This window comes from Cydia pomonella, chromosome 12 (genome assembly GCF_033807575.1).
Source record: "Cydia pomonella isolate Wapato2018A chromosome 12, ilCydPomo1, whole genome shotgun sequence".
Taxonomy (NCBI): domain Eukaryota; kingdom Metazoa; phylum Arthropoda; class Insecta; order Lepidoptera; family Tortricidae; genus Cydia; species Cydia pomonella.
In genome coordinates, this window is record NC_084714.1 from 10745795 (window position 1) to 10763646 (window position 17852).

The following is a 17852-nucleotide window of genomic DNA, read 5'->3' on the forward strand; positions in this document are numbered from 1 at the left end:
TTGTTCGGTAAATGAAAACAAAAAAATGATATACAAAGGTTCCATAATTACAGTTAAAAGTTAATTGTTTTAATGTAATGTATTATCTCTTAAAATATCCGTGACTAATTCGTTAGCACCTTATATACACACACGGGTATATATTTGACCATTATTTACTATGCGTCTGCTGTAAAAGAAAATTTAAGGTACTGTAGGCGCTAGTAGGGTCTACTAGTAGTAATAATACTCATACCTATAACATTTTTTTATAAAAACAGCAAATTTGAAAAAGTAGTATAAAGCAGTTAAACATCGATAGATTATTAATATGTTGTAACATGACACCACTATTTTTGTTCGCACATAGACAATTTACGCACACACTTTTGAAGTTTGACAGTCGTTCTATACTATCCCCTTTCTATGCTCGCACCACTTAACTTAAACAAGTATCATACTCATAGAATGTGAACACGCCAAAATTTTTGACTAATTATGCATTTTTTGAGATGGGTAGTAAGTAAATAGTCACGAGTAAATACTAGTTAATACTGAGTATTTACCCAATTTAGCGGGATTTACTCGTGTATACCCAAATTGGTAGGTATAAACTATTTAGAGTGCGGAAAGGGGCATATCAATTTGAAATATTGGTATATTTTGTAAGCCGCTACTGGATGTATACTCAAAATGAAGTTATCTAAAAGATCGATAGAACTTAAGTATTTTTAAAGTAAATACCTTCTTATTCAATACAAAATTGTTAACTAAACACCTCTCATTGATTATTAGTCTTTTTTTCAAAAACTAAGCGTCCTATATGCTTTTTATTATGTAAATATACGTTAACACTCTTCAATAAAAAAACAATTTAGTTCTTAAATCTTACTTTTTTTTAAATATTTAATTAGCAATCGTTTTACTCACCTAAATGAGTAAATACGTGTATTTATCGGGTGCTTTGAATAAATACTCAGTATTTACTCGCCCTTACCCATTTCTATGCAATTTACATTTGAATGTATGCGTCTTTCTATTTCGTTACTTAACACATTCAGTGGCAGCGCGTGCTACGCGCTACGAGCGTAGCTGATAACATGGGAAAATGCGTATGTAGCGAAAAGCGACTACGGACTGAGCGCCCGCCTGGCGGGTTGCTCGGCCCGATACGATGAATGATTAAGACACGTTTTAAGACCTTGGAAAGATCTTTAAAAGATCGATAACTAAACGACATGTCAAACTTGACGTTTATTCCGATTCCGCTGTAATCCCAATAAGATCTATCTACGATATTTCTAACGTGAAACGGCCCGATTCGAAGAATGAAATCGATAACGATAAGTTCTGGTTTAGATAAGTTATCAACTTATAATTTAGATATCGTTTGTGTGTCGTATAATTAACAGAAGCAGCTCAATTCGGGCAACCAATGTCACTTTGACGTTAGAAATATCGTAGATAGATCTTATTGGGATCACAGCGGAATTTAAATAAACGTCAATTTTGACATATCGTTTAGTTATCGATCTTTTCATCATTCTTCAATAATTCTTCGAATCGGACCGAAAGTGACATTAGTTGCCCGAATCGAGCTGCTTCCGTCAATTATACAACGTACAAACGATATCTAAATGAGAACTTATATAAACCAGCCCGCATAGCCAACGTGCCTATCGTTCACGCTCCGTGGCGAACGAAACGCAACTGTCACAGTCGCACTAATATGGAAGAGTGACAGAGAGAGATAGCTACGATACGCTACGGAGCGTGAACGATTGTAACGTTGGCTACGCGGCCTGAACTTATCGTTATCGTATCGAATCGGGCCGAGTGAATGCGCTAACCCTCACTATAACCGTAGCTTGACTAAGATTGCTGCGCCGTAGCTCGTATGAGTCGTATTACGAGTATACTAAATGATTATAGGTGACGTAAAATTTCTATCGCAAATTCCGAAAGCACACCTGTGTTCACTGAATTCGTAGAAGTGATAAATAGAAACGTTACGTTACTGGATGAAACACGTTTAATATTGTGTTTGAAAAAGTTAGTTCACTTAAATATGTGGTAGTACCGTAATATATGGGCAATAAAGTCGTGTATACATATTTTTGGCACTTTTTCCGCATTGATATTTTCAGACGTGACCGTACATACCTATGCAATATATACATTTATATGACATGTTTACAGAGTATGAATCAGACAATGGAAACACTAGTAAAATCTTAGGTATTGTTTGCAAAGATGCTCGTCACTTGTATTGTGTTGTTATTTTTGTAACTAGGTCATCGTACGGTGGAAGTAGGGAGGATACGTACGTAGGTTTCGAGTGGCTAAGACCAAATAAAACTAGGTCGAAGCATAGGGTCGTTGTGGCAAGTGGATCACCTTTTTTAGAGACGCATAGGTCGAAAACTATACAAGATGTTAATGTAAAACTCAAATGAAATAAAGATATTTACTTAGCTGCATTTTATGCTTTAAGCCATTTAACCCATTCAGCGTTAGTCACTACACGTTGTCATTTTGCCTCTACGAAGCATTTCCTTTACGTACCGGGAAACCTATGTTATCGGCTACGGCGTAGCGCTACGACCGTACAACACGAGCGTAGAACAGGCCAAAGGGGGGCATTACAAGCATAAGGGACTAAGGGAGTACCTTCGCAGTGCTTTGTACGTCTTTTTACTAAGAGAAGATTTTTTTGAAATAACTCAAAAATGGCTGGAACGATTATGTTCGCTATAGTTTTCATTGAAAGTATTTATTCTTCTTTTGTTTCACGGCTTCTCTCATATTTTTAGACTCATTGTTCAAAGTTTAAAGGGGGGAGACACATATACTTTTTCTTTAGGAGCGATTATTTCTGAAAATATTAACTCTATCAAAAAATAGTTTTTGGAGACCCTTCTTCGTATGTGATATACGTTGGTCGGCTCACTCTGCCCGACCCATTGTGTATCCCCCACGCCATTTTCTAATACGGTCTAATACGGCCGACCGTTCTAGACAGCTCAGTCAGTTGTCGGGTGTCAGACCGTCAACATCTCCAGCATCTCCTGAGGATGCCTCGTAGAGAGGCGAAGCACGTGTCGAGTTTTGTATTTTTGGTGGTGGGTTGTTATATTTATTTGCGTATTTATTTTTGCGGTGGGAGGGTGGGAACATTAATTGCATGTAAAAATACGCAAGTAAGTATAACGGGTTAGCACTGATTGACTAACACGTTATTTTCTCGCGGATTAGCAAAGTAATATTTCTTGCTTTAATTAGCATGGATTTCCGCAAAGTAACGCCTGATTCTATTAATTATTTTTAAATTCGGAAAAGTTTTTTGTTAATCAGAAAAAAATCCAAGATAAGGTCTAATTAAATTTTTTTCCTGTAAAATTTATAGTAATGTTAATATTATGTAAAAATTTCATAATTTTTTGTCGTCAAATTTCGGAGATAAGGGGGAAGGAACGGTTTTTTTTTTACATGTTCCTTCATATATATTATTTCTGTGTGAAAAAAAAAAAGAAAAAATAGACTTTGAAATTCTGCCCCCTCTTCATATTGGGAATTTCCAATAATTAATTTAAAAAATACTTTCCATGTGTCTGGGTTAGCGTTGTTCATAACTATTCCAAATTTCAAATCGATAGCTTAAGTGTTTCTCAAGATATTTAGCGATGTGACAGACAGACAGACAGACAGACGGACGGACGGACGGGCGGACAGAGTCGCACCATAAAGGTTCCTTTTGTACCTTTTTGGTACGGAACCCTAATGACGCAATAACTAACGAAGTGCATGGTGGGGGTGATTAAAGCGATCCCAGCGCATAAGGTGGTAAAAATGAGAACTAACTGCGGATAGCATCTTTAACATTTCGTGCAAGTTATATGGCTCGAAATGGAACTTTAATATACGATTTCTCCTGAAATATGCATTTTTGTAAGGGACCATTGTAATCTGTATGAAATGCTTAATGTAACTAACGTATTTCATTTGATAATTATTAATAATGTATCCATGTGAATAGCTTTTGTAAATGCCTATGCTTTTGCATATTACGTGACCTTTTTCTAGAAGTTAAGAATGGTATAGTAAGTTATCCTTAAATGTTAAATGTCTACCTGCATTTAACATCGCGGACTTTTTTGTAGACCTATGAATGAGAGACAACCCCACCATACATTGTGTTCAAACGGATTAGGCAGCATTTTCAATTAAAAAAGCTCCTAGCCAGCGTGATTTTTTCCGACAACATCGTTATATTTCGACCAATTTACACAAAACCTTAACAAGTTATATACCTAAACCTTCCTCAAGAATCACTCTATTGATAGATGAACGTCGTATGAAAATCGTTGAGTAGTTTTAAGTTTTGGAATAGTTTTATAACATGTGTGTGAATTGACGTTTTCCCCAAGACTTGCGGACGCTAGGTTTCGTAGTACTTATTTTATAGAAACAATAACTACAAAAAATATTAATAGTTACAGAAAAAGTAAACAATAAAACATATGTTTTTTGCACCGTCAAAACATAAACATACTTCCGTATCCGTAACATCATATGTAGCGGCTCCGAGCGGGGCACTGTGCGAGCGCGCTTATAATGTGAGAGAGATGCAGCTATTGCCTTATTCTTTCTGTTCAATATTATGCTGACTCGGTATGCCCTTTTCACCTATTCTATCTTAGGCATGCTGATACAGGTCGATTCACATGAACTGGCACGAATGAGTAAATGAAAATATCTATGATTGTATCACATTAACCAATAAAATGGTGGCTCTGACTGTATAGTTAGATTGTAGCTGGCCCCTAACGGCTTATCCTTTGTCTATTGTTAACTAAAATCGCGCGTGCCACTACCTGTTGTAAATGTAATAAATGCAACTTACACTGTAATAAAATACATATACACATACACACACAAATTATGTTTAGTATTTTATATTGCCTACCATACAAGGTGAACCGTTTTACTGATCAGAATATTTTAGAATCACTTCAACAATTACACATAAAGAAATAAAAACATTGATTGGCAACAATTGGTTCTATTTATAAATATACTCAAATACTACTGTGTTGGCCCTGTCTACAACTATAGAATATAGTAGATACTTTGAAAAATGTCTTGTTTGCCACTTTAATACTCAAAATTGATGGTTTATCCTTATAAATTGAATTGTAAAATACAGATTCCATGTGGGCGCCAATTATGTAACCTGTAAATCTATGAAATGTACCCGGCTGGTTACATAATACCTAGGGATGTAGTAAAGGAAAGAAAACACAAGAGTTCACTTGATAGTTGTTTTATTTCTTCTTTCAAAACTCCTACATACCCTAAAAATTCAACTTCTAGCTCAGACTGCTAACGGTAGAGCTGTTGGTTCATTCATATCTGTATTCTTACACTATAGGATAAATCACCAACAAACTAGTTGTTTAATTAAATTTTATTCTGGTAATTATTATATGAAAAGTTACACCTAAGCATTAAATTTGGCAAGCAACACTGTCCATCAGACCTCAGTAAACCTTGATTATGATATTAAAATTATTCATTATAAATGTGACAAAAGCAAAAGGTTACCGATCTATGACAATGACAAAACTTGTTCTACAAGTAAACTATGAGCTTCTTAAGGGCTACCTAAGGGTTTTCTAAGGGTTTCAAAAGGATTTCCTAAGGTTTTCAAAGGTTTTCAAAGGGCCAACACATACCTGCTGCCACAGACGATGTTTATTCCTCCGAATTAACTCCTCTGCATTCCGCCTGACGAACAAGTCAGACGACAGAAAAAGTCTGCTGCAGTCAAAATTAGCATTTGGGTTGGAACTGGTAACAATGGCCGTGAAGGCGTCCCAAACCGGACGAAGAGAAGACCCGTCTCTTACATCAACCTGCCACGCTCAAGGGCACGCTCCTCTTTCCTCAGCAACTTGGCAAAGGAAAGCAACATTTGCCTCGACCTATTAAAATCCAGAAACCAAAATCTGAATCTCCGGAACTATATACTCGTATGGCGACAATAAATTTCCACGCTGAGTTTTATAAATATCTATTTTAATCATAATTTTGTAACCAATCAGTATTCTGACACTAACCAATCCCGTCTTTTCTTCTCCTTCTTTTTTTCCCTACATTTCAAATTTAGTGCTCTTTTCAGCCAGAACTGTGTGTTGTCAGTCAAATTGTGCTACCTTTTAAAACATGTAGGTTTCATTACCTAACGACACAATATCCAGAAAAAAATGCTGAAATACAACTATTTATATTTGTAACTAAACTAATTAAATTAAATCATGTTTCATATTTCTAAAAAAAAAAACACTAAGAGAAATAAAAAGAAACAACGAAGTTACGCTAACACCACTAGATGGCGCTATGTGACAATACCCCATACCTACAATACACTGTAATAAATGCAACTTACTGACATTGTTGGCAGGCTTCATAGTGGTGGCAGCGTGCGTGATGACGTTTGAGGCGCGCGACAGCGCAGCGAAGGTGACACCGGCGCGGCCTCAGGCGCTGCCGCGGCCCGTGCCGCGCCGAGGCCCGTGCGCGCCCGCGCGCCTTGACCAGCTCGGCGTCTACCGCCTGCCGCACGTGCTGCCGCTGCCGCACTCGCTGCCGCTCGCACCGGTCTTCAGGCATCGCCCGCCGCATTCCACTAGGTACATTCACGTGTTGATCATACTTACCGAGGTACTCATTACTTCTATAGAACAAGTTTATTCTACTGATTTTAATTAAGCTTTTCAGTTCTATCCGATAAAATGGGAATTACTCATCAAATTAAGGTATTCGCTTCTTTCTCAACGGATATGTATGAATTGCGTAGAACATGCATAGTAAAATTTTGCAAAAATAATATAGCATCACAAGGTTTAAATGTGTCATATTACAAAAACACGCAGATTCCAAAAAAAATGTACACCAACGAACTGCGCAATTTGTACATAACCCTACAAAGCAAATTTGCTACAGTCCTTAATCATGACGATACCCAAATTTTTGTTGCTCATTCGTATTGAAGCCAGCAGTAAGCTCATGCCTGTCCAACGATCTCAATGTATTCCACTATTTTCGTAATATTGATATGTTTTTAAGTGGCTTAGATAGCTAAATAGATAATTTTAAAACTTAAGCGGGACATAATCAAGTGTTTAGTTGGCCTGACGTTTCGAACGTTACGTGACGTGACCAAGTGGTCACGGCAGACTGGCAAAGAATTGTAGAATTGTAGTGCTAGAGGTAAGGTAGTGTAGAGCAAAAGGTAAGGTAAGGGGAGCAAAAGAAATCAGAAAATATCGAAATTTCAAATAGAATGAGGGACAGGGGATTTCTTCTTCGTGTAATCCAGTGATAAGCAAATGTACACGTGAAAAAACATCCATCCACATACCACATTGGATATCGTGAATATTGAACAAATAAGTGAATAATCAAGTTTAAGTGACCAAAGATACCCTATGTTGATACAATGTCTCGCCAGTCTGCTTGTGACCAGGAACGTCACGTTCAAACATTCAGTCCAAATAATAATCGTAAGTGTACTCGATTAATTACTCGTTTAAGTTTTAAAATTATGGAATAGATAGAATAAGCGAAGCCAGTATCTAAATATTTTGAGATTCAAGAAAGCTCACTCTCTGAGCTTAAACATTTTAGGGGATGGTACGTCAATGCTGGTAATACATACAGATCTTTGTTCCTTTCCTGCTCCGTACCACGTAGAGCATAAAACCCGTCATAGTAGGTAGAGTGTATGTGGCACAGAACCGCTGAGAAAAAGAGCCGAACCCGGTTTGGTTCGGCGCCGGACTTGCGCGGCGGCGGCGCGCGCGCCGTGCCGATCTCGGCGTTGCGCCGTCCGCTGCGCCGCTACGCGCTGTCCGTCGACGAACCGCCACAGTCCGCCGTCAGGTACCTCGCCATTTCATTTAAGTCTATGCCACATGATTGAGTCCACACCGTGGTGACTTGGTGAAAGTTGTCTAACTTGAAAGTTTAAATGAAATTCGACTGCACATATCGTATCCTTACTCAATCTACATATAAAGTCCTTATTGCAGAGAGCCTACCACCAACATCGAAAAATCGAACATCGTTATCTACATTTCTGTTGCTCGAATATGCGAGAGCAATAATTTTTTCGATTTTTCGATGTTGGTGGTAGGCCCTTTCTTTCACAATCCTGTAACACAAGCTATTCGAACCTTTGATACAGTCAAGTCTGAAACTATTGATATGGACAAAGTGCCAAAAACATGTATACACTAACTTAATTTATGGGCAATAAGGTCGTGTATACATATTTTTGGCAATTTTTTGTATCGATATTTTCAGACGTGACTGTACAATGATACTAATGACCTACTAGCATTTTATTGTCTTGTAATAATGAATAGTATAATATCTGCATGGACTCTTCTCCTACCCTCCACTTCATTAACCAGGGCTTTATGAAATGTAGGTAAGCAATTCACTCGGTGACACCGCGATCTGCCGAAAGAGACAAATTTCACAACAAGTACTTACTTACTTACTCCTCTGGCGCAGCGACCCAAAGTGTGTCTTGGCCTCCAACACGACTGCTCGCCACTGATCCCGGTCCTGTGCAGTTTCTCACCAGTCTTCAACCTGGAGCTCGCGCAGATCCGTGTCCACCACATCCGCCCATCGATACCTAGGTCGACCGGCCGGGCGGCGTGCTGTCGGTTTTCTCTCAGGTTAACGCTCTTTTCACCGCCCGATCGGCTCCCATTCGCTCTAGATGACCGAGCCACCGCAGCCTTTGCGCCTATGTAACACCCATGATATTTAGCTCAGCTACTATCTGTTCGACTTCGACGTTTTTGCGGATTCTCCAGCTACCATCGGGTCGCTGCGTTGGGCCGAGGATTTTGCGAAGAATCTTCCTCTCAGCCACCAGAAGCTTGCTTTCCTCCTTCAAAGTTAGTGTCCAACTGTCCAGGCCTCACAACCGTACGTTAAGATAGGCCGTATTACGGTCTTGTAAATTCGGATCTTAGTTTTTCTGCTGAGAAGCCTGGACACCAAGACTTTGTGCAGAGCTGCACCGCACCGTAAGGCATTCTGAATACGAATGTCAATTTCTTCGTCACGGGTATTGTTGTCGTTGATCGTACAGCCTAGGTATTTAAATTTGGCCACCCCTTTAAACACAGTATCTCCGACATGTAGATCTGCAGATTTATACCTAGCACAAAGCACAACAAGTACTTAGTTATAAATACGATATGTTTTTGCACACCTCACACCATGGACCCGTCCCTTCCCTCCTTCCCAGAAAAATGACTTAGTCATTTATCGATTTCCCTTTGAATTGCTTACCCGTTCATTTGACTTAGCTCTAGGAAGGGGTTTTCCTTTCAGAAATACCGCGAAAATGAAACCGCCGCAAAAAAATAAGACATCTGTGCTGTCAACGCGCTAGACACCTAGTCCTTCACTTTAAAGATAACTAAACAATATTTGATTTTATTTTATTAAAAATTAAGTTGAAAATGGCATAAGCGTTAAAATTTAAAATCGATACCGCTTAATAAGGTTAGCGCTTAGGAACGGCTATCAGCTTACCCGTATTATGAAGCGCTTAAAAAGCCAAACGAAATGGTTTTAGTTAGCAACGGCTTTGGTAAGCAAAGTTATAGGTGCTTTTTAGGGTTCCGTAGCCAAAATGGCAAATGATGATGATGACAGTTTTGTCTTGTCCGTCCGTCCATCTGTGCGTATATCACAACCATTTTACTCAAAAACTATTAGGTATATTTTAATAAAATATAGATATAGTCGATAGTGACCCTGCCTACGAAGCAGGAGGTCCTGGGTTCGAATTGCAATGCTCAAGATTCCATTTTTCGAATTTGGAATCTTTCGCTTGCTCGAGTATCAATATTGGCACGAGCGGTTAAACAACAACTTTGCCGCCTTGTAAAACAAATAAGTATTACTACATTTTAGTACCGAGTTGTCTAAGGTCTTTATTGCAATTCGTCTCTCCAGCGGTACCTAGGGCGTCCAGACGGTCTTCAGCCATTTGGAACTCCAAAGTACGCCCCCCAGACTGAACTTAAAGACGCGACGGCGCGCGGGATAATTGACATCACTATGCTTATATAGGTACTGTGGTATATCGCCGTGTCAGGATGTGAACGCCATAAATGCATGAAAGTTTCCATGTGTTTTGTTGCTAATAGCTTGCATTAGATGCCACCCAAGTATGAACAAATAATGTGCTAGGCAAATTTGTATTTAAAACTTTCCGATTTAAAAAATAATTTTACTAAAATTTCGAATTAAGTATACAAAGCGCATGTTAATAAGTGTTATAACAGTTTTGAATGAGACAGTTTCACTAGACTTACTCGTAAATAGACCGGGATATAAATCGTGATTAACTTTTATATTGTTTTTGAGCTCCCGATATTTCGACGCAGTTACATGCATCTTGTTCGCGGGTAACTGGAGATGTGTAACTGGTAATGGGTGGGTGACAAAAGTTGTGTAGACCGAGCTTCGTGCGCGTCGCCTGCGTTCGCTTTCAAGGTTACAACTGGTGAGTGGTGGCGTCCATACTTGTTAGTCTATCTATAAGCACACCACACTCACAGTGTCACTACGCGTGTTTGATTCGGATATCAATGGTTTTTTACACAAACAAATCACAGGATTCCACACATTTGACAATGAAAACCCATCTTCACGAGTGACATTTCTGTTTTTATTAATTTCAATGGCTTCTCTTCCCAATCTTGGTATATACTCGTAATACCAGGAGCTCAAAAACAATTTAAAGGTACCTAATCACGGCTTATATCCCAGTCGATTTAAGTCTAATAAGTGCAAGTCGAAATATAATTCAACACGCGAATTTCTGAAAAAGTTTGTGAACATTGGGTGTAATGGTGGTCCCCACACTGGACAACATGATAGTATTGATAACGTTTTATTATGTGGTAGGGACCACATAATAAAACGCTATCATTGCTATCAAACACAATGTTATATAATATTTTTTAACAGCCAGTGTGGGAGTACTATTAATAAGTAATAAAAGTTCCTGTTTGGTTGCCAATTATATAGAGGTAATGATAATAATTATGAATTAAACTAGTTTATTTCACAATTATTAGAGATATTTTGTAAAGAAAAAAAAGGATTGTATTTATATCAGTACAAAGACCATGCAAGACGTTACTGTAGATGCAAATGAATCAAATTTATAATATATATATATATATATATATATATTACAATAAGTTCGTCTTCTGTAGTTACCAGTAGCTCCTAATGTCTGTTATGTGATCCCTATTACCTAGTGCGAGCGCAGCGGAGTCAGAGTACGGGTCGCAGTCGTCGCTGGCGCTAGATCTGCACGCAAGCGGAGCGTGCGCCGGCGTGACGCTGCGCGTGCGCGACAACACGCGCCGCCGCCCGCTCGCGCGCCAGCAGCGCTTGCGGGACGACGCCGGCCACAGTGAGTCTACAAATTTCCCCTTTAGAATCAATCATACAAGTATAATGCAGGCTCAGCTGAGACCCGCAGGTCTCGGTCATTGTTGTTTCAACACCTTAGAGAATAATAAAATAATGAAGCAAAATATTCAAGGTGAATGAAGTGTGCAAAATTTTAAGTACCTCTTCAGAAAAAAATAATTATAATTTTGTTACAGCTCCAGGGGAAAGTGCTCTAAACGTCAACGTAATAGATGATCCACTAACAAAGTAAGATCTTTGAGTAAGAGTAGTTAAATCCTAGCTGTATACTTTTTACAATTATTTTAGACATTTTTATATTCTTAATTATTTTGACAGAGTTTTCTATTTATAGAAAGTGTTTTGATACATATATGATTCATTACTGTTTTATTTTCTTTATATTATGTATTAAGTGGTCTCATTCTTTTTATTTTTAGATTATTATTCTTTATTCATTCCGATTCTTAGTTATTATTATTGACATTATTGTTGTTATTGTGTTGTCTTATCTTTTTGTGAATGCATTCTAGTTTGACATGAAAAATATAATGTACATTTTCAATAAGAATTTAATGAATCTAATCTAAATTATTTGGCAAGTACCCGAAAACGTTTAATTGGTCACATTTGTTTCAGAATGAATGAATCGGAGGAAATCAGCAAACCTGACGATACGCGCCTGTCAGTGGAAGTTGAGACCCGGGCGAGTAGCGCCCCGCTGCCGACGCAGCCATCGCCACCGCCGTCACCGCGGCTCGTGGTGACGCCGTGCCCGCTGTCGCCCTCCGTCGAGGAAACGCGCATCACTATCGAGCCCGAGGCTGAGCCCCCGCCCAAGCAATGAGATCTAACACCGTCTCGGAGCTCCGAGACCGTCGACACCTATGACACTTCCGCGCCCAGCGAACCTTGTTGATATTTTTTTAAGAGTTATACAATGATTTAAGCTTTATTGTACTTACATAATTTACACGGTTTTCGATGTGCCCCCAAGAAATCAAGGCAGATTTTCTATTGTATAGAGGTGTGTTTGTGGCTGTTTACGACTGTTAAATGTTGGCTGCAGCGGGAGGACTGCGGCGCTGGTGCGTCGCCGCTGCCTATGTACCTAGTAATGTGTGTTAGTTTATTAGAAACCTACAGTAGAAACCCTTATTTCGGCTGCTTTACGAAATTAAGACTACTTGGTAATATCTTGAAAATAGTAACACGGCCCTGGTGTGAAATTCATAACTTTGATATTATGCATAACATAATATAACATACATCTACTTCATACGTTTCACACCTGTAAACATTTTTTTTCGACTCAAAGTTTGATTTGCAAGATTAGTAACAGCAGAGGACTTAGTGTGGCTATCTAATTAATACATAAATTGTTTTAATATTTACTAAGATAAAGTATTCTTAAATGTATATTATAAAAGACTGATAAGCGAATTTCATAAATATCAAAGCTAATAAAATTCATAATTAAAATGATAATAACAACATAAACAAAATAATAATATTAAACTAAACTAATTCAAATTAAAACTGAATATAATGAAATATTCGCGAGGTCAAGGTATAATATAGATTCTTTTTTTAAGTTTAAGGACCTGGGTACTGGGTCAACTGCTTTAATTTTGCTGAAACACACTTATTAAAATGTGATAATACGATTGTTGATCGTAGATAGGAGTGGTTATATTGTAGTAACTTGATTTGAAATTTTATATAAATATTTATTATAATATTTACACGTAGAACGTGGTCAATTGATCTTACACGGAGAGACCTTGTTTATTGGCTGACACAGTAGTAATCTAAGAATAATATAGTAACACTAGTAATATACTAAGTTAACCCCGCGTTTATCCCGTCAAGGGTTATATTTCAGAGTTTTTCTTTTGTGGATATTTTTTATCACAATCACTAATGTGGTGAACAATCTGAACATACTTTAGACATTTTAAGTTGTTTTTTTATATCACGTCGTTCGCAAACAAACATACAGCCCGCCTGATGGTAAGCGGGCATCGTAACTTGTGGACGCCTGCAAATCCAGGTGTGTTACATGTGCGTTGCCGACCATTCAACAACCTGTACACTTATTTTTTGAAGAACCCCATACTGTAGCGTCACGAGAAAACCTCGGCGTCCACGGGAGGAAATTCCTCTTAAACCAAACAGTGTGGGACTATTTAGGTTCTAGGCTAAAGGATGTGAGGATTAACACCCTGCCGACGGCGAGCAGTGTGGTGATAGAAAGCGGCCTTTGACATTACGTCGATTAGACTTAAATCGACCGGGAGGACCGTGATTACCTTTTATATTGTTTTTGAGCTCCCGATATTTCGACGCAGTTACAAGCATCTTGTTCCCGGGTAACTGGAGATAGCGGGTGGGTGTCAAAGTCGTGTAGACCGCGCTCGGTCTACACTCATTCGTGCGCGTTCGCTTTCAACGTTGCCACTGGTCGCGCCCACACTTGTTGATTTATCCACTACGCGTGTTTGATTCGGATATCAATGGGATATCAATCCGAATCAAACACGTGTAGTGACACTATGAGTGTAGTGTGCTTGGATAGACGTTATCTCCAGTTACCCGTGAACAAGATGCATGTAACTGCGTCGAAATTTCGGGAGCTCAAAACAATATAAAAAGTAACCACGGTCCATATTCCGGTCGATTTAAGTCTAGTAAAACTAACCGTGAATCATTTAAAACTGTTATTATGTCGATTCTTCGAGCAAAACCCATTCATTGTACGAGCGGTAGAATACACACAAAGAGCTGAAGTATCTCCTTAGACTAAAAGGTTTAATATCGCTTGAGTTTGGGATCGTCGACAATTCGACAGCACAACTTTGGACTGAGTCAAAGGGTCCAAGCACTACTCCATAAAGGGTCTGACTTGCGACTTATACATCGTGGGAACGAGTAACCCGACAGATTTTAAAGGTGTGTAGCATTTAGAGACCTAAACGGTTTTATTTTAGAGATAATAAATGACGATTCTTGTTAAAATTTGTTTGAAAATAACTATTTGAAAAACGTCTTTTTGTCTGCGATGCTGCCAATATGTGGCTTGGTAGACATTAAAGTTTTAAAGGAAACTCGCAAATTAATCTTTAAATAAAAAACGTTAATTATCGTTGTAATGTTTTTTTTCACCAAGTTGTAAACATAAATAACGTGTTGTGTGCATAAAATTCACGCACACACCATTTCTTGCCGACTTTGACCAATAGTCATATAATTTTTTTTTGTTCGTTATGTCCTTAGGAACTCGTCGTAAAAATCTGTCTTACTCGTTCCCACAGTGTATGGTAGCAGTTTATGCCCCGGAGGCAAATATCGCCTCGTTTTATTTATTAAAAATTTGATTCGGTCAACCTAAATACCGTATGGACCAACATAATACATTTTATAAAATTAAAACTAAACACTATTTAGGCGACAAAATGGCGCGACTCGGTTGAATCGGCTGCTCTTGTGTCGGATTCGGCAGTTTGCCCCGGAACCACCGAAACACGACACCCTTTGACCAGAAGTTGGCGCATTCGATGGTCCCCTGCAGCGGTCGCGGCACGCGCACCACAAAAGAGTTGAAGTGCACGTAGTGGCGCAATCGGAGCTGTAACACCCTCAGCGTGTAGCTTTATGGAGCATATCGAGTTTTTTGGTTACCAGCGCAGCCTTACTTTCCAGTGGCTACAAAATTGGACGTCACTGGAGATGTTGACACCGAGTATCCCAATACTCCCTGACATGGTTTGGGCTGTGCCTTGAAACTGTGGGACCACAGTGGGACTGGATCTAACAAAATTGTCGCAACCCTTCGCCGAAACTTTACCGCTGAAACCACAGAACAAGGAATTTTGGCACTGCCTTTATGATAGGCATCCCAGTACTGTCGTCTGCATAACAATGAATGTCGTCGATAGACAACATGTCATTGATATGCAGCAAAAACAGGGTTGAATATAGCACGAAATCTTGCGGAGAGCCAGCGCTAATGTTCATGCTATCGGAGCAGCTTCCGTCTACTACGGCTCGTATGTATGCCGAACAAAAAGCTAGCGATTCATTTGCATAATCCCTCGGGCAGTCCATAAGTAGTTCTGATTATCTGTTATTTTATTGTTATTTTTAACAATGAGCTGACAATTAGAGCTGTTGGCACTTAGAAAAAATAATCTTCATGTTGCTTTGGTGACAATTTGTAGGTATGTGATGTGTCTAGAATCTAAACAGTGACGCTCAATCCACATGTAAAACAACGACAATCACAATATGATCTATTTTTACAAATATAATTATATTTATCCAATTACCTAAACCAAGAACAGATTAGCAATTTATATATTTATTTGACGTCTCTAATTTACTTCCTGGCTGTACCTGACTGACGTGTACTAATTATCAGACACAGTTATAGTCTAATAAACATAATATAATATGTGTGCACCTACCCTACATCTTTCACACCCTTTCAGTACACATGACTGTAGCTATAACGCCCTATAAGAGTAGTTGCCATTTTGTGTAGCAAACTCTTTTGAGCGCTGAGAGGGAGAGCAAGCTATTTCCGATGTCTTTTCCAAAAAATCTTTCGTCCAGTATTTTTAAATTAAGCTAGAGGAAAGTATAATCTGTGTGGTAGTTGTTATATAAAACAATATTTATTCACCTAAACTAAACTAAAACTCAAAGAAATTCGGATACTATTGTTACCCGAGACTTCGCATATGGCCTATGAAATTGATGTTATGGGATTGACATGGGATGATATTAAATATTCTGTATGCCGAGTATATGCAATAAATAAAATCTTAATCTTCGGAGTTTTTACAAAGTATACTGGATGGTACTGGTTAGAAAGCTAGTATATGAAAACGTAATTAGAGGTAGTTAAATAATTCTGTGTTAATTAAATGTTGTCTACCCTAACGACGGAGGTCGTTATCTGACTGATCAGCCAATTCGTAAATTGGTCACTTTTATACAACTTAGAATGTTTTGTATCGATGGTAATTGTACAAAATTCTTACATATAGGAAACTGTAATATGTACTCAATCCAAATGGTTGTTGTGATGTCTATTAAAGTTGTTGAATATATTTATTTGGTTTAATTTTTCCATTTTATTAATTTGTAACGTATAATTTAAAAGGTAGGCAATTATTAAAGTGTAGGTAACTATTTTATGAAATAAACATATCAAAAATACAAAGAATATCATAGCGCCAGTATTCATAAAAACTTTTAAACGAGTAATGAGTAATTTTTATCTGAATTTTTAATATATTCAATATTCAAGTCTAAGTAACAGATTTCAGTCACCATTTTGGGACTCTTTTATCACATAATCCAATTTTTTTATAAAAAAAGAAATGTGTATGAACACGTGGTGCCGGCATCAGAATACAAAAAAAAAAGCGGCCAAGTGCGAGTCGGACTCGCCCATGAAGGGTTCCTTTATGACGTATTAAAAAAAAACTACTTAAACTACTAGATCTCGTTCAACATTTACCACTTTGGACACACATTTTACCACTTTGGTAATGTCTCTCGCGCAAACTATTCACTTTAGAAAAAAATTATATTAGGAACCTAAATATCATTTTTGAAGACCTATCCATAGATACCCCACACGTATGGGTTTGACGAAAAAAAATTTTTTTTTAATTTTATGACGTATTAAAAAAAACTACTCACTAGATCTCGTTCAAACCAATTTTCGTTAGAAGTTTGCATCGTAATGTATATCATATATTTTTTTTAGATTTTTCATTCTGTTATTTTAGAAGTTACAGGGGGGGGGGGGACACTTTTTTTTACTTTGGGAGGTTCTCTCGCGCAAACTATTCAGTTTAGAAAAAAATGATATTAGAAACCTTAATATCATTTTTGAAGACCTATCCATAGATACCCCACATGTATGGGTATGTTAAAAAAAATATTTTTTTTTAATTTCATGACGTATTAAAAAAAAACTACTTACTAGATCTCGTTCAAACCAATTTTCAGTGGAAGTTTACATGGCAATGTATATCATATATTTTTTTTAGATTTTTCATTCTGTTATTTTAGAAGTTACGGGGGGGGGACACACATTTTACCACTTTGGAAGTGTCTCTCGCGCAAACTATTCATTTTAGAAAAAAATGATATTAGAAACCTCAATATCATTTTTGAAGACCTATCCATAGATACCCCACACGTATGGGTTTGATGAAAAAAGATTTTTTGAGTTTCAGTTCTAAGTATGGGGAACCCCCAAAATTTTTTTTTTTTTTTTCTATTTTTGTGTAAAAATCTTAATGCGGTTCATAGAATACATCCACTTACTAAGTTTG

General features: G+C 37.8%; 1 protein-coding gene across 1 annotated transcript in view; it reads left to right on the forward strand.

The window, feature by feature from the left end:
- The window catches only part of LOC133523515 (uncharacterized), a 38005-nt gene extending 21392 nt beyond the window's left edge, over positions 1 to 16613 (forward strand). Inside the window, exons 4-8 of the mRNA XM_061859159.1 lie at positions 6443 to 6671; positions 7777 to 7923; positions 11343 to 11500; positions 11697 to 11748; positions 12139 to 16613. Coding sequence (XP_061715143.1) covers positions 6443 to 6671; positions 7777 to 7923; positions 11343 to 11500; positions 11697 to 11748; positions 12139 to 12346 — 794 coding nt within the window. The 3' untranslated portion in view covers positions 12347 to 16613. The remainder of the gene's footprint in view (positions 1 to 6442; positions 6672 to 7776; positions 7924 to 11342; positions 11501 to 11696; positions 11749 to 12138) is intronic.
- Positions 16614 to 17852: the final 1239 nt, after the last annotated feature.